Raw genomic sequence first — 23363 nt, forward strand, 5'->3', positions numbered from 1 at the left:
ATGCAATGGTAATTGGGTACCTGTCATGCTGACCTTTCTATCCCAAAGACACAGCAATAGCAAACAAACAAGTAAAATTCAATAATTTCATGGCAATATTCTTCTGCCTTTCTGCTGCAGACTGAGATCAAAGAAAGTGATTTACAAAGCCTAGGAGAGTTTGTGGTGTTGGTGCAACTCTGCTGCACCAGTTCCTTTGAAATACAGCACTGCCACATTGACATCACCTCATCAGTGTCCCAGCCAGGGAAAAGCAGCTGCCAACAGCAGAGGAAGATGCCTGTTAAGGAATAGGGAAAACCCCAACCTCCAGTGCTGTGTAACTGCTCTCTTAAATATTTTTTAAAAAGGAAAAATTCCTGCATACTTGGTGGAAACTGCTGTTGGCAGGCACTAGAGAGGACACAGGTTAGAGACGAAAAAAGGAATTAAACCATCAATTTGACAGCTTCAAGCCAGAGGGCTGTATGGCAAACAGGTATACAGGTATTGGACCAGAGAGATTATCGCATTACAAAGGAGTAATGAAATAAAGATCTTACCCGTGTCCTGGGCTTGTAGAAGGGCACCAAGAGGAAGGATCTCCAGACAGTGCTCCTTCCTCCTTGGGAGTCAGCCCTTAAATGGGGTCACTCAGGTGAAATTGCGTTCACCTGTGCCCCTGCAGCTGACTCAGCGCTCGCCTCAGGTGGTCAATCAGAGGTTCAGGCCATGATTCAACAGTTCCCATACAGAGGGCTGTCCCCAGATCGGACATCAGGTCTGACCTCATATGGAGCTGAAACACATAATTTTGATTACAAACGTTTCCAGCACTGCAGAACCCTCTCTGACTCTTACAGCGTGGTTCCAAACCCTGCTGCCAGACACCTGCACAAACCTCTCCAGCTTCAGCCAGCAGGCACTGCTCTTGCACCATCTCAGCAGCCTCCCACTCAGGGCACTGCTCTCCTCAGCCCCTCCAATCAGCTGGAACAAGGGCACTGCAAGCATGCCAAGCATTAACACATCATTATTCCAGCCAGCACAGATGGAAACATCACCTCCGTACCATGACTGCTTCTTATTTGAAGGATGCAGGAATACCTGTGTCTCTAAGAAAGTATCTCAACATGGTTTCAGCTCAGCTGAAAATGCTACACTAGTGCCAAGACCTCTTGTCACCTCACAAGATAAATAAATGCATGATTTTTGGTTCATATGATGCTCTTGCTCATAAGCCCACACTGATTGACATAAAAAACTGCCCTTTAATTCCAGGTTTTAGAAGAGCTACTGCTGGCTTCCCATTATTTTGCTTGGAAATCTTGTCTGTCCGTCTGGCCTGCAATCGCTGTCCTATTGATCTCCTTTTGGGGCTGGAAGAAGTCACTGTCTTAGCAGCAGTCAGACTGTCACTCCCAGAGCCTGAAGGAAAAATTAAAAAAATAAAAAAATCTGCTGATACTTAAATGCTGAACTTCAGAATCAGTTAGCACTCAGCATTTTGAAGTCTTTCCTTTCGCAGCTATGAGAGACAAGGCCTTGTCACCAGTCTTGTATTTAAAAGGAAGGGCCTTAGCCTTGGCCACTTTCTTCCCCCTTCCCTGACCCTAATGCCAAAATTCTCTGTACTAAGTTGCCTAGGAGCATTTACTCAATTCAGCAGGACCAATGTGGTCACTTGTTTGCACCTGCCAGCAGATCAGAACAGAGTAGAGCATTCAATACCACTCGAGGGTGACAGGGCAGATCCAAGAGAGTTTCAGCAAATGTTCCTCTGCTCAGTCACATTTCCAGTGCTTCTGGTTTGCTCAGCACCCTGCAGTACCTCTCAGCAAGCACTGATCACTCCTCATCCAGTGTGGCCACCCCACAGGGAGAAGGAGACAGGCTGTGGAAATGCCGGGGTAAGGCTTCTGCTTTTGGAGCCCCAGCACTGCAAGCTGACAGCACTAGCTGCAGAAGTTGGCATCCCCCTCTTACTCCACCTGTGTCTGATCACACTGTAAGACATGTGGCCAAGTCACTACTAGAGTTTGACCCTGGAGAGTTTTTAGCATTCCCATCAGCAGGATAGATTACTAAGTCTTAATGCTACAGGCACTTGTTTGTTTAGCTACCAAGAGCAGGAGCACATTTGCATATGCCAGTGAAATCCTTCAGAGGGCTACATTGCTCCTGCATATAAACTTTCCCAAACCCATCAAAGATAGTGAAAGTGTTCTCAAAAATACTGTTATAGTTGGAATAAAAAATACTGTTATATTTGGAATAAAATACAGATGATCAGGCATTCCCAGATGACAACATCTACACACACGTGTGAGAGGCAGTCACAGAGAGCTGCTAAACCATTCAGCCCCACAGTATCAGAACATTTAACACAGCAGTGCACGGACACTCATTCTCAATTTCACTTTGTGTGAGCACAAAAAGCAAAGCCTTTCCTTGCAAGCCAGACTGATATCAGAAGAGCAGCACTGGACACTCCAGGCTATGACTCAATCCCAGCAGACCCCCCAGTGCCCTGCAGACCTTTCAGTGGCACTGCAGTGCTGCAGCAGAGCAGTGCACAGCCCCCCGCCCACCTTGCTCCCAGCTCAGCCAACAGCACAGGTGCCCTAGCTTCCTGCTGCACCGCTCTGAGCAGCAGATGGCTGAAATCCTAAAGCTGCTCCAACTGCTCTCTGTAAAGAAAGCAGCCGTGTAAAAATCAGGCTGTGTCTCAATGTGCAAAAGCCCTTATGCTAGAGACAGAGGGAGAGCCCTGCGAGGTCCAGATCAAAAGCCAGAGACACTGGAGGGGAGAGAAAGAACTATCAAATTCACCACACTTTTCCCAGTTTAAGGATCAGAAATGGAGTGTTCTGGCTCATAAATTCTACTTCCAGCAAATTCGAGCTTAAATCCCCTGAAGGCAATAAGGAAAAGGCAATCAACAACAACTCTAACCACTTCACAGATGCTCCTGTTTAGTTTATACAGCACTTCTTACAGCATTCAAATGGGTGAAATGGGATTTCAACGCAGGGGGGCTGACAGCAGCAGGCAGGATTCCTCAGTTAAGATTCCAAGGGCAAAGGAAGTTCTGAGAAGCATCGTACTGGTTATGATGAGTGAACTCAGCGTGCTCAGCCTTGGCTCATTTTAATCTGGCAGTAAGAAAGCTTGGCTAAACTGAATATCCTGCAACTAAAGGGCCTTAAAAATCCACAGGAGCCACAAAAATGAGAGGAAAAACGAACAAACTGATGTGTTCCCTGGGAAGCCATGAGAAAACTAATCACTGTTTGTCTCCAACTGTTGTTCCGCTTCCTGAGCCAAATGTTCCCAAGTCAGCTGCAGTGGCTGAGGAGTGACCAGTTAGAGCTGGAAAGCTGTCGATTGAAAATTGCAGCTCAGACACTTTCAGACTCCTTAACATCTTTTATAGATCCAGGACCACCTGTCTGAAAAGCGGAGCTCTCCAATGCTGTGGCACAGGGCCATATCCACACATCTCCAACCTAAAGCAGTCCATACAGGGAGGAAACACACAGCCTTGCCTGTTCTTCTTGTACTCACACCAAGCAGGTGAGTGCAGCGTGCCACAGAAGAGATGTATGAAGGGACCGAGTACTCCCCTCTAAGCAGCAAGGTCATTTGCACAGAGCACAAAGAAGCTTCCAGAGCCCTCACCATCCTCTACAGTCTCCTCACAAATTTATGAGCATGAAAGATTATATCCATCGCTAAAGCACTAGTGATGACAAAGGAGAAGTAACCATTTGACTCTGGGATAATGGAACACTAACCCAAGCCCTCTTTACCTTGTATACGCTTTTACTTGCTCAGATTTGAACAGCATGGGGCATTCAAGACTAAATCACTATGATTTTTTACAGCGTGAAAGAGTCAACAGTGCAGGGACTCTGTTTGACAAAGCATCCTACTGTGAAACACACAATGTGTGCATTGTGCAAACAGATCTCCTGTAGGGCTAAGAAAACAAGGCAGGCTTGGAAAAAATACACACACTGATTGCAGCCCACAATACCTCCTGGTACTTTGCTCACAGTTTCTCTTCTGTAGGTACCACATTTTCAGAGTTACATTGAGAATCTCCTGATCAAAATGCTTTTGTGAGGTCTGGACAACATGGAGTGCTGTTCCTCTTGAATCACAGATACCAGCTCTATCCTCTCATTACAGCAAGTATTTAAGTGCAGCCAAGGCAGTCCTGCCTTAAAACCTGAATTCTCAGTATAAATGAGATTCCAGAGGATGATGTTTTTGGAGCTTCACAGCAGAAACACATTTTCCACTATTACTAACATGATATTGAAGGATGCCCAACATATCCTAAAAAGCAGCATTTGCCTCCTTCCTCTGAGTTTACAGAGCTCATCACCCAGGGAAATGAATTGTAGAGAAGAAATTGACTGAAGGGGAAAACAATAATCTCCTTATGTTTTGGGTCTTCATTTCCCTTTCCAAGATCTTCATCCCTCACTTATCTCAGACACAGTTTTGCTTTGCTTGCTTAAAACACTCAATACAAATAATCCAGGCCAGGCAAAGATTAGAGAAGCACTGGCAGGAGTTGCAAAAATGCAGGGTTGTTAGGTTGGAGAAGAGACTTTCAGAGGCATAAACAGCAATTCAGCACTGAACTTGCACTTCAGAGAAAACAGTCCCCCGTATATAAATTTTAAGCAGGTACATAATAAGAAAAACAAAATCATTCACAGAATTGCAAACCAGATGCTCTTGATAATTTTGTCCACCTGCCCATTCCCACAAAATGGTGCGATCTACACTTTGCAAATGAGGCAAGTTAACCACAGCAATGTTAAGTAGTGTATCTTAAGTAAAGGGCCAGATTCAACATAGAGCCAGGTCACTTCAGGAGACAAGGTCCCAGTCCTGTGATCTGGCTGTGCTTCACCTCAAATGCCACAGAGAAAATGCTGCTACTGGAACTAACTGAAGGTAAATTAGTAGAACTATGAGCCACGATGAGAGAGAATACCCTGCGTAACATTCAAGAGAACAACCAGATAATCCAAAGGCTGTCAGAGATCTCAGGGTCTGCAAGGCCAAGGCAAGCATTTACTTTTTTACTTGTCTCCTATTTCTTTCCAAGTTAGCTACAGCATTTCCACAGCATAGCTAGTGCCCAAGTCCAAGCAAACAGCTTCTACATACTCACTTGAATTCAAAGATCAAAAGCCTAGAGATCCCAGATGATTACTTAAGTCCACTGGATAGCTAACATTTAAAACACCTATTTTTCTTCAAAAGAAGCAAAGCTTTCATAACAGCTACAGTGGTTCCTCACAAAGTACTGCTACTACAGGTTTGTGTGCTCACAGCATTTTCCCAAAAAATAGGTATTTATCCAATTTCCAGTGGCTGTCCATTCCTGCAACCCAGAAAAAAAAAACCCACAAAACAAAACAAACAACACTTGTTTAACACTTGCAGTCTCCCTCCACTCACTGCACTAAAGGAAGCAAGAGAAGGAGGAAGGCAACAGGGACTTGCTGACCAGTAAGTTGAAGGACAGACTTGTTTTCCTTCTACTGCTGATAGAAACATATTCTAGAAACAGATCATGCTGAAAAGTCCATCACTTCAGGTTGCATTGATCACTGAAAACACTGAAATCCAGGCTGCACATGTGTCTCAAAAGAACATTAGCTGTCCATTAGCTGACCAGGATGCTGTGCCACTCCCAAGGCATGCATTTACCTGGCTTATTAAATGTTTTTTTTTTTTTTTCAAAAGAAAGATGAATTTGTTGTATACAATTTCAAATTCACACCATAATTTGTGTTCAAAAACATCACAAGAGTAGTTTTCCATTAGTCAGTTAGAAGAACAGCTTTGCCAAGAGCCTCTGGCACATTCCATCAAGGAACAGGCAGAAGCAAGCCAAGAGGACAGACCCTCCTTCAGCAGCCACAGAGAGCCCAGCAGACACTGCACTCTCATACTCTGCTCCAGAAGAGGCGAGCAGCAGAGAAGTGGTTGCTGTGATGCAACCCTCACCTCATCCAAACCCAGCTCCTCCTCCACACACAGCTGGGGCAGCCCCTCCATCCTCACCTGCAGCAAGGTGTGCTCTCTTTATGCACTTTGGGTTACCTTCTGCTCCACAACAGTGCACAGACAGGGAGGCACATTTACCAACAACCCTATGCTTCCTATACAAAAGGTCAGGCTGAATCCATTTATTCCTAAAAATTTACTCTTTGGGCAGCAGGAACAAACGCTGTAAAGATTCACCTCACCATTCAAAGTTATAAATTCCTTTTTTCCAGCCGTGCTTATAGAAAACATCACACTTTGCTGCTGCAGATGCTCCCCCCATTTCCTTACTCATATACAGTAATTCCTTTTTACCTCAATAGCAGATGCAGTTGCTTTCACATAAGAATCCAGAATTTAAAGATGATGACTTGTGCTTGCTATAACCCATTGTGTAGGAGAAACAGACATAAAATATCATTGTTCCCTGCACAACACTATGAGCTGTACTTTCTGCACTGAACACACTGAGCTCCACTTGAGGCTACAGCAATTTCCATGCAGGAGGCAAAGGAGAATTTTATATCTGATCTAATACAAGATAAATCAATGAGTACTCATTTATTTCTTACACTTCCCATCAGCTCAAGGAGAGACACTGTCCTAGAGTTTCAAGGCTATCCATACTGCCTTTGTATAGGAAAAACATACCTCACACTTCGAGAACTCTGTTTGAACACTTCCTTGGGGTTCTGGGAAGGATCAGAAATCACTCAGTCCAGGCTGCTGCTTACCATTTACAGTGCACGACTTTGGGCACAGTCATACAACAGCATCTGTTTCTGCCTTCTGTAAAATCCATTCATGACAAACAAGTGTTGGGAAGCTTAATTACAGTCCACAGGGCATTCAGATTCTCAGATAAGCTGTACTAAGGAAGGGCAGATTTCTATTAATTAGTGTAAGCCACGGATTCAAGTGATGAAAACTCTTCTCTCTGTCTCCTCCAGCTGCTGGAGCTTGTAAGAAAAATACCCAGCATCACAGTCCTCCATGCTCTACATTCAGAGGACCTTCTGCAATGCAGTAACCACACTTCTCTGGCTGCAGTCTGAATTCCAGTTGGCTCTGCAGGATTCTGACCTTCCAGGGCAGCTGAAAACAGGAACTCCCTTGCAGATATGTATTTCAGCACAATTTGAGGAAGGCAGAGCTTTTATATTCCTCTCCATGCAAGTATTTTCTTCCATTACGAGCATAAGAGCTGCATGATTAGGGAGATTAATTTTTGCAGCTGGACATTTTCTTCAAGAATGTCATTTTCTACATCGTTTTCTCATTTAGCTCTTTTACTCTAATCCCAAAGCAATCACTTACCCAGTAGAGACCTTTCCTGCAAGATTCTGAAAGAAACATACTCTTGCTTTTCAGTGTTTTCTTTTTTTACATCAGCAACAAGTTTGTTTTCAAAAAAACCCTATTGCTACTTATTTCAACCTTATAATTTGTCTGCATTTTGCAGACAACCAAATCTCAGAGCCTAGAACTAAAGATTCATTTGCCAAAGGATCTGGCAACAAAAGCTGTGTCATGGATCAACTTAAAAATGACACAGGAAGTTCCTTTAAAAAACAAACAAACAAAAAACAGTAATGAGATCTGAACACATCTTACACGTCTTAGAGAGGGCTGAGACAGCCTGGAATACAGGTTAAAGTTTCGAGTGGTTAATGGCACAGCAACACAGAACACGCTCGCGACTTTTTGTTACACTAAATTATGTGTTGGAGGCTGGTAAGGGTGGTTACAGCCACTTTGCCTTTCCCTCAGCGTCACCTGAGAAGCAGACAGTGGGTGTTTTGCTAGCTGGGGATAAGCCTGAATAAATACATTGTGTTTAACCTGCCATCCAGCCCCCAGCAGCCCAGTCAGGCACAGTAACAGCTGAGCTGATGCTCCAAGCTCTGGCTGAATGTTCTCCAATCAGAGTTTATGCATAAGAAAAGTAAAACAGAAGGAAATGGCTCCTGATTTTCCCTGTGCCCATATCCTCATCCCTCTGGCAAGCTTTGCCTTTCCTGAAAACAGGATTTCTCACACACTTTATCCCCCCAGAATACAGGCCTCTGATAAGAACACAGAAGTGCATGCTTTTGTTAATGCCATTCCAGTCCTCACCAGAGCAGGGACACATGGGAATTTCTCACAGCCTCCATGAGACGCAACTTTTCTGTGTTGCACAGAACATTTTCTTCACAAGTGAGGAGGAAAGCTGGACCACATGCCCAATTTTTAACAAGCCTATTTTGCAAGTGATGGCATTGGTCCACTCATTAGCTTAAGCTTCCCATTTCGCAGAGATAAAGATGCCTCTCAAGCTGTTGATGCCAGCCTTCCCATGTCAATCTGTCATTCCACACCTGCAGCACCACTGACTTCAGAAGGCCAATATAATATATTATATAATCCATATAATATCCATATAATCCAATAGAACAGGCTTAATATTTTTTTTTCAGCAAGTTCAACTTTAACAGTGATTAAAAACATATAGTGAAGTAACAGCTCTTCAATATCAAGAGACACCCAGGTTAAGGAACTCCAGGAAATGAGTTCTCAAAAACCACACAGCAATCTTCTAAGAAGCATAAAATTAGTTCCTCAACAGTTTCCCTATATTTCAAAGGAAGCATATTGTGGACTACTTTTATTTATTAATATGCTCATTCCCACATTTGTGCTTCAACATCATCCTGTTGGCTTTAATCAAATGATAAAACCCATATAACTTCTTTAAAGGGTGGAAGAAAAAAGGACAGAAAAGTGAATAAAATTATTCAGTAGAAAGCCTATAAATACATGACAAAACATGGATGCGGTCTCCTTCTTAAGTTAAAACAAGATGTGATGGAGCAGCAATGCAGGACAGCGTGGGTGATTTAGCCAGGGATGAGTGCTGTAGGGGTGGGACAGAAGAGGAAGAACTGTGACTGTCAGGAACTAGGAACTAGCTCAGGAAGTCAGAGAGAAAAACTAAGGGAACCTGTATGACTGCAAGAGGGAATCAAATCACAGAATCACAGAGAAGACAGGGAGCAGCAGTATAAGGTAGTAAAGAACTGCAGGCCAGGAAACTATGGATCTGTTAGAAATGTTATGCTTGCAGAAGCAGAGCTTGCACAGGATCACAGGACCTGTGCAGGTGTGCACACCTGCAACATCAACTGGGAGTCAGAAAGATGCGTCCAACAAAACTGCTAAAATACATTCAGTGAGGTATCACATTAAAGAAGAACTCACTGAACATGCTTAAATACACCTAGTCTCTGCATCTCACCTAGTGAGGGGTAATGGCTCTAACAAATGCACACTGAGATGAAAGCAGTGCTTCTGAGCGATGGGAGCTTTTGTTTTCCCTCACCCAACAGCCAAAGGCTGGCTATGTCCCACTGAATAGCTGGGGTTAATAGGGCTGCATATACATTGTCCACAAATACTCTTCATTCTTTGATAACAACACAATAAGGATTTTAAGATCTATCAGCACATATCCATGTCCTTATTGCAAAAGTCAGAATGTAAACTAGAAATAGGCAAAACAACAGCTGCAAAAGCCAGACCCTCATGCTCTAGGAAAACACCAAGTTACAGAAGTGCAGCTGCTGTGCCTGATAGTGCAATGGCACAGCACCATAGGCCGGTGCCAGGGCTGGTGTCAAGGAGAACCTCTGCACCAACATGGGGAGAGTTGAGTGTAACGACAAGGAGTGCAGAAAACACATAGATAGAATATGCTAGAAAAGGCATGGGCTGGTCCCTCCCCATCCTCTGCCCCACCTGCTGCAGCGTGGGCTCTGCCTGTACCAAGCAGCATGACAGCCAGCTCCTGGCCTGGATTTCTCAAGCAGCTGCTAGATGCCAAGCAGCAGCTCTGCAAGTTGCCAGGTGTGGCATGCCCAAGGCAGGACAACACCGCCACCGTGTCCATCACAGCGGGCAACGATAAGACAACATGACCTTACTTTCATTGGGCAGCTCCTCCCGATCCAGGCCATCCAGCGGGGCTGAGGTGCTGCTACCGCTGTCATCCAGGGTGAGGATGAGGGGGACGTCATCATCCATGCTCACAGCCATCCTGGCCTTCCAGAATCTCCTTCTCCAAGAAGTTCAAATAACGCCTTTTTCAGTTCCACACACAGAACAGTTTTGTCAAAACCTTTTCCCAGGAAACCTTCCATCGTGGCCATCCTCCAGCCACCAGAATGCGAAGGTGCGTGCCCCCATCTCCACAGACCGCGGTTGAGAGGCTCCGGGTGCCGTAGTCGGGGCAGTGCGGACGACCGGCGGTACCCCACGCCCGGCCCGGCCCGGCCGCTCACGGAACAGCGCGGGGCCACGAGAACGCGACGCCCATGGGGCGTGCCAGGCACAGAGCGCAGAGCATGGCAGCGCCGGGCCGGGGGAGACACGCACAGACCTCCTTCGAGCGCCCTGCCCGGCACAGTCACGAATTCCTTTAGAAAAGGAGAAAAGCGCAGTTAGAACGAGCCCCGACAGCGCTGCCCGCCACCGCTGCGTCCCCGCAAGGTCTCGGCCGGACCGTACCTCCCACAGCCGCCGGGCTCGAGCCCCTCCGCTGCTCGACGAGCAGCACTCAAGATCAGGCTGCCCCGGCCCGTCGCGCCCCCGACCCGGCCTCCGCTGCCGGTACCGATACGGGCCCCACCGCCGCGCCTCAGACCTGCTCCGTCCCGCCCCGCCCCGCCCCGCCGTCCCTCATTGGCCGCCCAGTGATGCGCCTCCTTCCAGCTCCCCAATCGGTGCTCGGAGCTCCTTACGCCCCGCCCACCGCCGGCTTGCCGCACCCCCAGGCGAACGGAGCCGAATTGTTCCCGCCTCCTTCTAGCATTTCCTTTCGTCATTGGGTAGCGGAGATGTTTATCTGAAGAAGAGAGGATGCTGATTGGCTCGAAGCAATACGTGCGGCGTCACGGGGCAAGCCTCACGCTTACGGACGAGAACGAAAGGGCAGGTTCTCGGGGAGAGCAACGCGAGTTGCTATTGGCTGTGCGAGAAGGCCCCGTCCCCTTACACTCAGGGTCAGAGGTGAGCGCGGTGGTCACCTAGCAACGGCGGCGGTGCGGAAGCGTCGGGCCTGGGCTCACCCGGAGCGCCGGCAGCGCGCCAGCACAGAATGTAGCCGGCACCTGAGGACGCAGCGCAACGCACCTGCACTGGAGAACTGAGAATCAGGGCTGGCTCTCAGAAAGGTACTGCAATAGGAGATGAAACCCACTGCAGTGCTGCTGTGTCGGGCTGCTGCCTGCGCGTGGTCACTGCCGGGCTCCAGTGTCTCCAGGCAGGATGAGACACTGCTCTGCCATAACGTACTGCCGGTTTCAGTTGAAAGCAGCGCTGTAGCAAATCAATTGCAAGCACCAAGCAAGCAGCTCACGCATGGGACTACCTGCTATCCCCAGCCACTGCCTCGGCTCTGCCACCACCTGCACAGAGCACTGTGATAGGCTGCGGCAGCACCACAAGCGGCACGTCACACCTGCAGGCTGGGCAGAGCAAGCTAACACTGACCGCACGTACAGCTGTCTGATACAGGCTGCTCCTGGCAGGACCTGGAGCTGGGCACAGCTGATCTTGGAAGCTAAGCAGTTCCCTAATCAGGAAGCCTGATACGCTCCTGGGAGACAAGATGAGGAGTCAGGGTTGGGTCAAAGGTAGGGAGGGCGTATGAGTACAGCAGCTGGGGGTGAGTTGGCCGTACCTGGTCATACAGCAGAGCCGAGCCACCATGTTTTCTTAGATAAAATCCCTCTTCATTTTCAGAGGCTTCATCTTTCAGTTACTCCAGCACTTTGCTATTGCACTTTGCATCCTGCTTTCAGGTTCAGCAGTTCTCTGAGGCAGTTTCAGGACAGTTACTTCAGTTTGTTGATTTGCTCCACAGCATCCACCTGCTGTTAGGGAACAGGGCTTTTATGTGTCAATTCTTAATCCTCCTGTCTCCATCTAGTGTCCAAATCACACCTCTGCTCCTCTCCCAGCCCCTTGAAAGAACTGCAGACCTAACAGCTTGTATCACTGTCCCAATATCCAAATGAAGCTTATCGGGCTCAAATTCAAGTCAGTACCCATAGTGCCTCCAAATGATAAGGGACTGGGGGATTTCAAAGAAACGAAAAGGTATTTGGACAAGAACCTCTTGAAATATCCAATCAAGGCTCATTTCCTGGTTTTGATTGCTCTGGAAAGGCTCGATTCAGCAGCCAAGTGCAGTTCAACCAGAGTTTGTGATAGGTAGAAGGATCCCTCCACACAGATGTGCAGAGTACCTGCTGGAAGCTCTCCAGTCTGCAGCAACTGCTGGCTGCTGTCTTACCAAGCTGAGTGCTTAACACTCCCCGCACCAGGAAGGCCCATCTGGCCTTGAAGGAGAAACATACTGTGCTTGTCCTGGACTGGTTTGTCCTCGAGTGGATTTGAAAGAATGTTTCTCTGATGTAGGAGGGGAACTACAAGACTCTTCCTCACTACCTGCATTCCTAGATGCAGGCACTTCTTTAAGCACCTCTGAAGACCAAGTTACTCTTTACGACCTATGGGACAGAAAGTGGGGAGGAATGGTTTTGCTGAAACAGTTTTTGGAGACATTAGTTGTGCCGAGGCCTGGGCTTGCTGTCAGGGCCAGATCACCCAGCAGCACCCTGCATACAAAACATGAGGACCTGGAAGATTTCCCTTTGATCATTTATTTGGTTACAATATTGCACTGCTGCAACAGTACTCATAACCTTCAATACAAATCACGTTTTTTGACACAAAGCATCCAGTCAGCACTCCCTAATCATAATAAGCTGTCAAAATCAGTGGTTGCCAAGGGTCACAGAATACCCTGAGATGGAAGGGACTCATAAAGATTATCAAGTCCAACTCCTGACTCCACCCTGCAACCCCAAAAAACTTCAGCTGCCCCTCATGCTTCCTGCCCTCTGGACTCTTTACCCAGCGTCTCCAGGAAACTTGCCTAGCATCAACTGCTCCTGGAGCTCCACCTGAGTTCCCCACCCTAGCCTGAGCCATGGTGGACCAGCACCCATGCCTTCTCCTGCAGCTGGACTGCTGCTGGAGGTGGTCCTGTTCCCTGTGGCTCTGCCTTCCTGGCCAGACACCATGGGCAAAAGGAATCTGACTCGTTACCTCATCTTTTCTGAAGATTGCTGGTTGGTGGAAATTGCTGTTGCCACCACAGCCAGACATCCCACTCCACTACTGCAGGACTGCCTCCTGCCCAGGTTATTGTCCATTCAGTGCTGTGATCACTTTGTTCATCCTCCTGCATAGCGCAGCCCTGCTGTCATGGTCTCCATCAGTCCCAGGTCCTTGCAGACATCCTCGCCAGGTGGTCAATCCCCAGGTCACATAGGTGAGGGCTGTACATACACATGGAGTGAGGTTTCACTTTACCGCCAGGGAGGCTTGGCTTTGCAGCCATGCCCTGCCAGGGAGTTCCTGGCAGAAGGCCCACACATGCTTTTTGACGGCGCCCACAGCAGAGGGGTGGTGGATGCTGCAGGAGAGCCCTGGTTTTCATGCCTTTCTGCCTTGGTGTTGCCTGAAGCAAGGCGAGGCCGATCCACAGAGGCGTTCAGGCAGCTGAGGGACTGGGAACGGCCGAGAGACTGCGAGCATCCTCCAGGAGGAGCAGCCCGGACGCCAGCACCTGAACAGCCCTCGAGATGCTCACAGGCGCCGGACTGGCCTCGCCGAGCTGTCCCAGAGCCCGCAGCGGCCCGTTCATCAAGGTCTGGCGGGCGGGCAGGCGGCAGGGGGCTGCCCCTGGGGCTGGAGGGGAGGCTGGGCTGGCAGCGAGGGGCCGGCGGCGGGCTCCAGAACAGGGAGTGCAGCTTGGCCACATCTGCTCTCCCCATCCGCAGCGCCCAGTCCGGCTGCCCGGGCCGGGTGCCGAACAGGGACTCGTCGCAGTAGGACGGAGCGCGGCTCCGCAACCTGCGCGGGGAGACAAGGGGAGAGGCGCTGAGATCGGGGGCGGCGAAGCGGGCAGGGCGGCGCCTACTCCCCGGCCCCGCTCACCTCCACCTGCTCCCCGCCCTGGGACTGCTGCGGCGGCGGACAGCCGCGCTCCCGCCAGAGCTCCGCGCAGCCCCCGAGACCGCCGCCATCAGCCGGCAGCTCCGCCCCTTCCGCACTGCTCTGCGGGGCCGCCACCCGCTTCCGCCGCCAGCGGCGCGGCCTGAGCAGAGGTGGGGGGGGTATGACGGTGGGGGGGGGTATGACGGTGGGGGCCTTGTGGGAGCCGTGACTACATCCGGTGTGCCCGCCGCTCGGATGCTGTCGGTCTCCACGTGGCCGCGGCCGCAGAACTGGCTTTTCCAGTCCCCGTGACCACCAGTACTGATGTCCCTAGTCCCTATTTCCAACAGCAGTATTTCAACTTATCTACACGTGTGCGTGCTGGTGAAGAGATGTGATTTCTGTTATTAAACAGAAGTTTTTTTATTTGATTATTAAAGTTGGGCTTCTGTGACTTTGTGAAATAATAAGTTGGCAGGCTCACTGCAGAAGAAATATCCAGAATACTGGTATGGTGCTGATAAACTGTAATTTTCAACATCTCAAAGCACAAAAAGTAAAAAGTAATTTGCTGTTAATTAGTTTTGCTGTATGTATTCGATTAGTGTTCCTGCTGTTCGGACCACGCTGGGGGCAGTGTGGAAGTAGTAGTTGACTTGCGGAATCAAACTCTATAATCTGAGGATAGGTTATAAAGCAGACAGTGTTTATTCAGACGAATGTACAAGCGCCAGGTGCAAGGGAGATTGCTCCACCTAACTTGCACACCGGTCAACAGAAATGTTACATATTTGTAAGTCAAGTTCATACATATTCAACAGATTACCTTGAACCCTCTACATATTCATTAATCAAGTCCCTTCCCCCTGGCGCATGCATTGTATTCTCCCACCCCCATCTAGTGATCTCTTGGGATGAAGTAAACACTCTTCCTCATCATGTCTTCTTGAACTTTAACCTACTTTTCTCCTCGCTATCCTAATTCTTGCTGATGAGGTTCATCCCTTCCTCATTATTTTGCTGACAATGAGACTGGGGCCAATTTTCTTCTGGCTCCCTCCTCCGGTTTCCTCCCTATCTTGCTGACAAGGAGTCTGGTACCTATGTTTTTCTTGCTGCGAAAGAGTGCTTTTGTGGAATTTAAGCAATAAGCAGAATCCAAGCAAAATCCAAAACTCCTTCTATTCTATTAAAGTAAGCAGAATCCAACCTCCCCCCTTTATCATAGTCACTGTAGAAACACGTGGCCCTTCGCTGATCCAAGCTCGCTAAAAGGGGATTTACAAGAGGATGCTCATTATATCAACACGAGAGACCCTGTGTGGCTCAGGGAGGTGCTTTGGTTCAGTGTGGAGCTGGTTGGGATCTCTGGGGATGTGGCTGGGCTCCCCTTAGGGATACCTGGGACTCGCAGAAGGAGAACTGTTTGCTCCAAGGAGATGATTGATTGCCTTGGGGAAAAGCTTGGGTGCTCCAGGAATGTACTTGTGTGCCCTCAAGAGATGGTTGTGTGGTTAGCAAACATGCTTGGGTTCCACAAAGAGATGTGTGGATGTCAGGTACACGCTCGGTTACCACAAAAATATCCTTGGTGAACCAAGGAGATGCATTTTGTTTTGTTAATGCAAAGAAACCCCATGTCTGTGTGCAGCCAGTTCTACAAGTGAAGTTGGTGGGAAGTGATGTGGAAACATTCAGCAACAGGTTTGTCATGGGAAAAACTGAGATTTTGAGTAATGGGAGTCCCATGTGACTGATGAGAGAAATGGCAGATTAGGAGGGCTGGAATGAAGGTTGCCCATACAGTGTCTGACAAAAAGGGTTTTCCTTTTCCCACCTATTCAGACATAAAATGCAACAGTCTGAATCCATATGAATGGGAGATTGTTGATACTGATTATTCCTGAAGCAGAAAAACAAAGAAAGCTGTAAAAAAAAGAAGAAGATGTCTTATTATTTCATACTGGAATCTTTTCATTTGCACCAGACTTCTGGAATCTCTCTAATTGACCACAAAACAGAAGAGTTGATCATGTAGAAGATGCAGAAGCTTGTAAAGGCGTTGTGTGTTTCCATGAGCCCTCTGGTGCCAAGTTTCCAAACTGCAGCTCCTAAAGACCTGAATGGAACAAGTCGCAGAAGTATTAAAGTCAACCACAAGCCTCCAGGTTCCTGCGGGTCTTAGTGGTCTCCCTGAAGACTGTCACTGATGATGAAGCCATGAAGGGAAGCGCTGTTGGAGGTACCTCTCACTGGGGCTGAAAGAAACTGGAAAGTGGTAATGATAAGCACTGCTTACAAGTAGCACAGGCACTGTGCAGGTGACTTGTGATGCCACCTGAGCCCTTGAAGTATTTCACTGAACAGGACAGCCAGTTTCAGACCGCACACCCAGATATCCTAGATCCATACCTACTTCTTTGTTAACTCTATCCCAGAAGTGAATTCCACATCCTCCTTCCTCTGCTGCCTCAAAGTACTCAAACCTCAAAGTACTCAAGTGCAACAAGACTACCCCATGCTTTTTCACAGCTTTTCCTACCTTTAACACACTCCCTGCTCTGCACGCATGTTGTTGCTTAACCTGGAAGACAGCTCAGCACCAAACAGCCATTCACTCCCCTCTCCCAGTGAGATGGGGGAGAGAACTGGGGAAAAAAAAGTAGAGCTTCTTGTAGGTTGAGATAAAATTATTTACTAAGAAAGTGAAGGAAGAAATAATAGTAATGATGATTTTATATATGTATGCAGACACAATTGCTTACCATCCACCCTCTTCCTGAGCAGTGGCTGCCCCCAGCCAACTCCCCCCCATTTTATAGCTTTCTCACATGATGTCATATGGTAAGGAATATCCCTAGGTCAGCTGTCCTGTTACAGTCGCCTCTCAGCTCCTTGTGTACCCTCTTAGCCCCCTTGCTGGCAGGACAGTATGAGAATCTGAAACATCCTTGGCTCGCCTGGAGTACTGCATCCAGATGTGGAATGCTCAGTGCAAGGGAGACATGGAGCTGTTGAAGTGCATCCACAGGGGGACCACAAAAATGATCCATGGGATGGAGCACCTCCCTCTAAGGACAGGCTGAGAGCTGGGGCTGTGCAGCATGGAGAAGGCAGGCTCTGAGGTGAAACAAGAGTGGCCTTCAGTCTCTAAAGGGGCTGTAAGAAAGAAGGGGACAAACTCTTTTGCAGGGTCTGTTGTGAATGGATGAGGAGAAGTGGTTTCAGACTAAAAGAGGGGAGATTTAGATGGCAGATAAGGAAAAAGTTTATTACAATAAGGGTGGTGAGGCACTAGCACAGGCTGCCCAGAGAGGTGGTGGTTGCCCTGTGCTGGAGACATTGAAAGTTAGGCTGGAGAGGGCTCTGCACACCTGATTGAGCTGTAGGAATCCCTGCTCATTGCAGGGAAATTGGATAACGTGACCCTTAAATGTCCCTTTCAACTCTAAGGATTCTATGATTATCTGTTCAGCACTGCTTAGCAACAAACAAAACATGGGTGTGTTATCAACACTGTTTTTCTACCAAAGCCAGACACTATGAAGAAAATCAACTCTGTCCCATCTGAAAACAGCACAATAGCTACTCCTTATTCCATATCATTTACAGCATGTTCAAGTCCCACAGCTTCCCATACATCACCTTTCCTGCTTTTTGATATATATACACAGATATCACTCCTGCAAGTGTATGGGTTAACCCTCCAAATCACAAGTGCCAAACCTTTTGTGCCTGGACCACACTGAGTGAAAAGGAATTGTCTTGAGCTGCATGTAAAATACATAATAGAGTTTATACATATATTCAAGATATACATGGTATGACATAATTAATGTATATTTCTTCTGCAGTGAATGTGCTAACTTATCAAATTATTTTATGAAATAGCACAAAACCAAGATTGATAATTAAATAAGAAAACTTACGTATCTGCTTAATAACAAAAAATGTCTTCACCAGCAGACACGTGGAGGTAAATTGAAATGTTATTATTGCCAATCACTAGGTTCTACTCAAAAGTGGCAAACACGCGTCACGTGTAACACATGCAGGTTAAGATCCGACTAAGTGAATATGGTAGGCATGAGAGGTGGTCAGCCCTGCCCTGCTCCCTCCCCTCCACAGCATTCCATTGTCACCTATGCAGTCAGTGCTTGAGCACATGAAAAATATTGCTAAAAATCTCATAGTAATGTTAAAAGTTTGCAGTCTTGTGGGGATGTGTTACTGACTGCCCAGGGCTGAATGTGGCCCACAGGTTGGACACACCTGCTCTAAATTGTCCATGGAGTTCCTTTAGTCTGTGACTTTGAGCTCCATCTGTCATAACAGACCCTCAGGGCTGGAGGAATGATGCATGGTGTTGGATTGCTGCATGCCATCCAGTGCCCATGTGGACAAGAGAGGGCCAGTGCCATCTTGGCCTGCATTAGAAATAGTATGGCCAGCAGGAGCAAGGAGGTAATCATCCCCCTGTACTCAGCACTGGTGAGGTCCCACCTCGAGTACTGTGTTCAGTTTTGGGCCCCTCACTACAAGAAAGACACCGAGGCCCTGGAGTGTGTTCAGAGAAGGGCAACAAAACTGGTGAGGGATCTGGAGCACAGGCCTTATGAGGAGCGGCTGAAGGAGCTGGGATTGTTCAGTCTGGAGAAGAGGAGGCTCAGGGGAGACCTCATTGCACTCTACAACTTCCTGAAGGGGGATTGTGATGAGGAGGGTTTTGGCCTCTTCTCCCAGGCAGCAAACAGGACCCAAGGAAATGGCCACAAGTTGTGCCAGAGGAGATTTTGATTAGACATAAGGAAAAACTTTTTCTCTCAGAGAGCAGTCAGGCACTGGAATGGCCGCCCAAGGACGTGCAGTAGTCACCATTCAAGAGATGTCTAGATGAGAAGCTACGAGATGTGATTTATTAGCTTGTGGTAGTAACATTAATGGGAGGACGGTTGGACTAGATGATCTTGTAGGTCCTTTCCAACCTTGTGATTCTGTGATTCTATGATTCTATGCTGAAGCCCGTTCTGCTTCCATCAGAATTCATTCTTCTTTAATGTAGATGATTCTTGAAGCAAAACCATTGATAAGGCATATAGCAAACCTTGTAGTGATGACATGCAGTATTAGGTAGCAATTAGCATAATACAATTGAAATAATTGGTTATGCTCACTCATCCTCAAATTGCCTTTGAAGTGAGGGGTACACAGCAGACTTCCATATCCTTCCACATTACCCACCAAGTGCACTCACGTCCTTGAGCAAAAGCAGTCCCATGGATGGGCTAGCCTTTGTTCAAGGCAGGAATAACCAGAACTATCTTGCCCAGCATGTTATTCATGTGCATTACAGGTACTTTATTTCCCTCTACAGGACATAGGAGTTTTGAGTGGGCAGGGCCAGCTTGATTGGCAGACTCCCCACTGTTGACTAACCAGATGGCTTTTACTAAATGTGTATCCCGGTGTTTAAATATGCCAGTACCTGTTGCTCTCAGTATAGTCTTGAACAGTCCATTGTATTATATGATGCGGGATAGGGTATGTGATATACCTGTGCACACTCCTTGGCCCAGGTGTTGATGAGGTTGTTTTGGAAAGTCTCATTGTCGGACTCAATTCTTTCTGGGGTACCATGTCACCACAAGACTTGCTTTTCAAGGCCCTGGATATGTTTCCATCCATCCAGAGGTTGCTTCCACCACTGCAAGCACATGACACTTGCCATTGTGGGTTTGTGGGTCTGATATAATCCACCTGCCAGGCCTCTCTATGTTTATATTTCAGCCACTGTCCGCGATACCAAAGAGGCTTTATCTGTTTGGCTTGCTTGATTACAGCATGTTTCACATTCATGGATAACCTGTACAGTAAGGTCCATAGTCAAGTCCACCACTCAATTCCTAGCCCATCTAATGGTTGCATCTTTTCCTTGATGGCCTGAGGTATCATATGTCAAATGAGCTAGAAGTAATTCACCCTTATGTTTCTAGTGCAGATCTACCTGAGTCACTTTAGTTCTACTGGCCTGGTCCACCTGCTGGTTGTTTTGATATTCTTCAGCGGCAGGACTTTTGGGTATGTGAATATCTACATGAGGCCTTTGCAACCAAGTTCTCCACTCAGGCAACAGTATCTTTCCACAGTGCAGTGGCTCAGATGGGTTTGCCACTGCACTGCCATTTGTTCTGCTTTCATTGCTGTAATCACCCCCATAGGAGGTGGCCACTATCCAGGAGTCAGCGTAGAGGTAAAACATGGCCACTTTTCTTGTTCACTAGTGTCTAAAGCCAGCTGGATGGCCTTCACTGCTGCAAACTGGCTCCATTCATCTTATCCTGCAGTTTCTGTGACTTGTCATGTTGGCTCCATACAGCAGCCTTCCACATCTGACGCTTTCCCACAATGCGACAGGACCCATCAGTGAACAAGGCATGCTGCTTCTTACTCTCTGCTAGTATATTGTACAGTGGGGCCTAAAAATTCCTAAAAACTGGATTTCCTGTGTAGGTCCCTTGACTGTTGTTTATGGCAAAACCAGATTTCATTAGGATTTGGATTATTTTCTTCCTTTTCTCAAAAGCTTCCTCTGCTGTGTTGCTCAACACAGTGATGCCACCAATGATTGTGGGTGTTTAGAAGCTTCCTCCTTTTTCAGAGCAGTCTGGATCAGCCTATGACAAATGGTAGTGCTGTGTTTCCACCCCTGGGGCTGTCAGTTCCAGGTGTACTAGATGCCCCTCCAGGTGAAAGCAAACTGTGGCCTCCACTCTATTGCCAGAGGGATTGAGAAAAAAGCATGTCAGTTGTGGCATACAACTTGGCTGCCTTTGACTCCAATTTTCATTGAAGTTCTAGCATGTCTGGCACAGCAGCATTTAGCAGTAGTGTGACTTCATTCAGGCCATGATAGTCCATTGTTAGCCTCCACTCTCCACTGGGCTTTTGTATTGGACATATGGGACTGTTGGTGAGCAAGCCTTTCTGATTACTCCTTTGTTCTTCAGTTGAAAAATCAACTGATGAATTGGAATCAGAGAGTCCTGATGGGTGCAGTATTGTCATGAGTACACTGTTGTAGTAGTGATCTGCACCTGCTGTTCTATTCTTAGCAATCCCACAACAGAAGGTTCCTCTGAGAGACCAGGCAAGGTAGACAACTGCTTAATGTCCTCCATCTCCAAGGCATCTATACCAAAAGCCTTGGTACTCTTTTGGGTCCTTGAAGTACCGTCTCCTGAGATGCATGGAGACTATGAGTGAGTCACAGTGGAGTCCTTTTGCCAGTCATTCATAAAGCAGTGTTATGCAGTACATAAAATTATTATCAATCCAGTCCCCAGAGGTGATAAGCAGCAGCACAATTAAGTATATAGAAAGTAAGGTACTACATAGCACACCATTGGAAATAGGCACATCAACTCTGAGAGCAGAAAAATCAATGCTGTGACCAGCAATTATGAAACCTAATGTAATGCTTATAATAATTTTGTTTTGACACATTGGTCAGATCTCCTGTTGTCTCAACCCTTCAAGCCCCACAATGGGTGCCAAAAGGATGGTGTGGTTTAATGGGCTGGCAGCCTGCTCCCGTGCCTTTAAAACTTACTCCTTGAGGAGTGACCGGCATCTTGTACCTCTTTACCCTTCAGGGCTGAATCCCAAGGGACTCACCCTACCAATGTCCTGAGCAGTTCAAAGGCTGCCCTCTGGAAGTTCAAGGTAGAAGTTTTGCTGCCCCTCTCCTGATTTCACCGAGAAGTGAGAACTCTACCATTTCGTGATCACTCTGTGCAAGACAGATCCCAATCCCCACATCTCCCACCAGACCTTTGTGAACAGGAGATCTAGAGGGGCACTCCCCTGGTAGGCTCTCTTACCAGCTACATCAGGAAGTTGTCTTCCATGCACTCTAGAAACCTCCTAGACTACTGCTTCTGTGCAGTATTGTATTTCTAAAGCATATTAGGGAAGTTGAAGTTCCTCATGAGAATATGGGCTGGTGATCACACAACTTCTGTCAGCTGCTTGTAGAATGCCTCATCTGTCTCTTCATCTTGGTTAGGCGGTCTATTAGAGACCCCCACCAGGATGTCCGTCTTGTTGAGTCCCAAGCTCAACAGCATCAAAATACTCACTAACATAGAGAGCCACGCCGTCACCCCTCCTTCTTTGCCTGTCCTTTCTGAAGAGCTTATAGCCATCCATTGCAGCACTCCAGCTGTGGGAGCGATCCCACCATGTTTGCGTAATAGCAACTAAGTCATATTTTGTCTGCCTCACAATGCCTTCCAGCACTGGTGCTGTGTGCACTGGTGTAGATGCACCTCAGCTCAGCCCCTTGCCTTGCCCCAGTCCCACAATTGTTTCCCTCGGCTCATCTCTAGCTGGCCTGGTTTTATCCCCTTTCCCCTTCATATCTAGGTTAAAGACCACTCGGTGAGCCCTTCCAGCTCCTGGGCTAGGATCCATTTCTCCCTTTGTGACAGATGAGACCCATCCACAGCTGTCAGGCCAGGTGCTGAGTAAACTACCACATGGTCAAAAAAACCCAAAATTCTTGCAATTGCACCAGCCTCTCATCCATGTATTTATGAGAAGGGTTTTCCTGCTCCTCTCAGTATCCTTCCCTGCCAATGAAGGGACAGTAATTAATAGGATGGTGGATAATAAGATCACAACAGGGTGAAGCACAGAATTAAAAACTCCTCTTGCTTTTGGCAACCATCCAAGCAGCGTTTCCCACCAATCGTGTTCTCCATCCTTCTTCACCCTTTCCAGGACACAGGGTATCTCTTTAGTGTCATGGTTAACAGTATTCAAAGTTTTTTTTGTCCATTATCTTGGATGCATTCTAGCAGTTGGTACAAATCGTCATGTTGTAATAGTTTCTTTACTAAAGCAAGATTCTTTCCGATTGGTGCACGTGGCAAATCTTGGATTATTGTGTAAGTGGACCACAACAACTGATATGACGTAACTGGAACTGAATAATTAAAGTCACATCCCATTATGTTAGTGAAGTTACAAACACAGGCATTTGAATGATTGCTTGTATCTACAGTAATATTACCTATGAGTATAAAATTACAAGAGGTTCTCATACACACATCCTTCTCCAATATAAATGAGCACTAATTCAGGAGTCTCATTGGGATACCTCTCAAAATGGCAAATATTTTGCTCAGTGTCAAGACAAATGTCTTGAGTCTTGATGGTATTACTCTCACAAGTAAATCCTTGTTGTTCCCATACATCACATG

The 23363-nt window shown here is 47.2% G+C and overlaps 2 protein-coding genes across 8 annotated transcripts in view; both read right to left on the reverse strand.

The window, feature by feature from the left end:
• CATSPER4 (cation channel sperm associated 4) overlaps positions 1 to 10752 on the reverse strand; it is a 55285-nt gene extending 44533 nt beyond the window's left edge. For 5 of the 7 annotated variants that reach the window (XR_001469170.4, XR_003077919.3, XM_025155738.3 and 2 more), the window contains exons 1-2: positions 10600 to 10752; positions 10017 to 10508 (exon numbers count right to left, since the gene is read on the reverse strand). Coding sequence is in view for 3 of the 7 variants with exons in the window: in XM_025155738.3 (XP_025011506.1) it covers positions 10017 to 10128 (112 nt within the window). In the remaining 4 variants the exon portion in view is untranslated. Of the gene's footprint in view, positions 1 to 542; positions 779 to 10016; positions 10509 to 10599 lie in introns of those variants that run through there. The other 2 variants (XM_015294861.4, XM_046901423.1) reach the window with 2 other exon arrangements.
• A 1990-nt stretch (positions 10753 to 12742) lies between these two features.
• RITA1 (RBPJ interacting and tubulin associated 1) lies at positions 12743 to 14214 on the reverse strand. Its single transcript, XM_015294867.4, has 2 exons — positions 14101 to 14214; positions 12743 to 14016 (listed from the first exon to the last, which is right to left on the reverse strand). The coding sequence occupies exons 1-2, from the start codon at positions 14187 to 14189 to the stop codon at positions 13470 to 13472; spliced, it is 636 nt and encodes a 211-aa protein (XP_015150353.1). The 5' UTR covers positions 14190 to 14214; the 3' UTR covers positions 12743 to 13469.
• Positions 14215 to 23363: the final 9149 nt, after the last annotated feature.

This window comes from Gallus gallus, chromosome 15 (assembly GCF_016699485.2).
Source record: "Gallus gallus isolate bGalGal1 chromosome 15, bGalGal1.mat.broiler.GRCg7b, whole genome shotgun sequence".
NCBI lineage: Eukaryota > Metazoa > Chordata > Aves > Galliformes > Phasianidae > Gallus > Gallus gallus.

Coding starts and splice junctions, on each gene's coding strand:
- RITA1 (XM_015294867.4), bottom strand. CDS start 14,189: ATGGCGGCGGTCTCGGGGGCTGCGCGGAGCTCTGGCGGGAGCGCGGCT. Junction 14,017..14,100: donor AGGGCGGGGAGCAGGTGGAG/GTGAGCGGGGCC, acceptor CTCCCCGCGCAG/GTTGCGGAGCCGCGCTCCGT.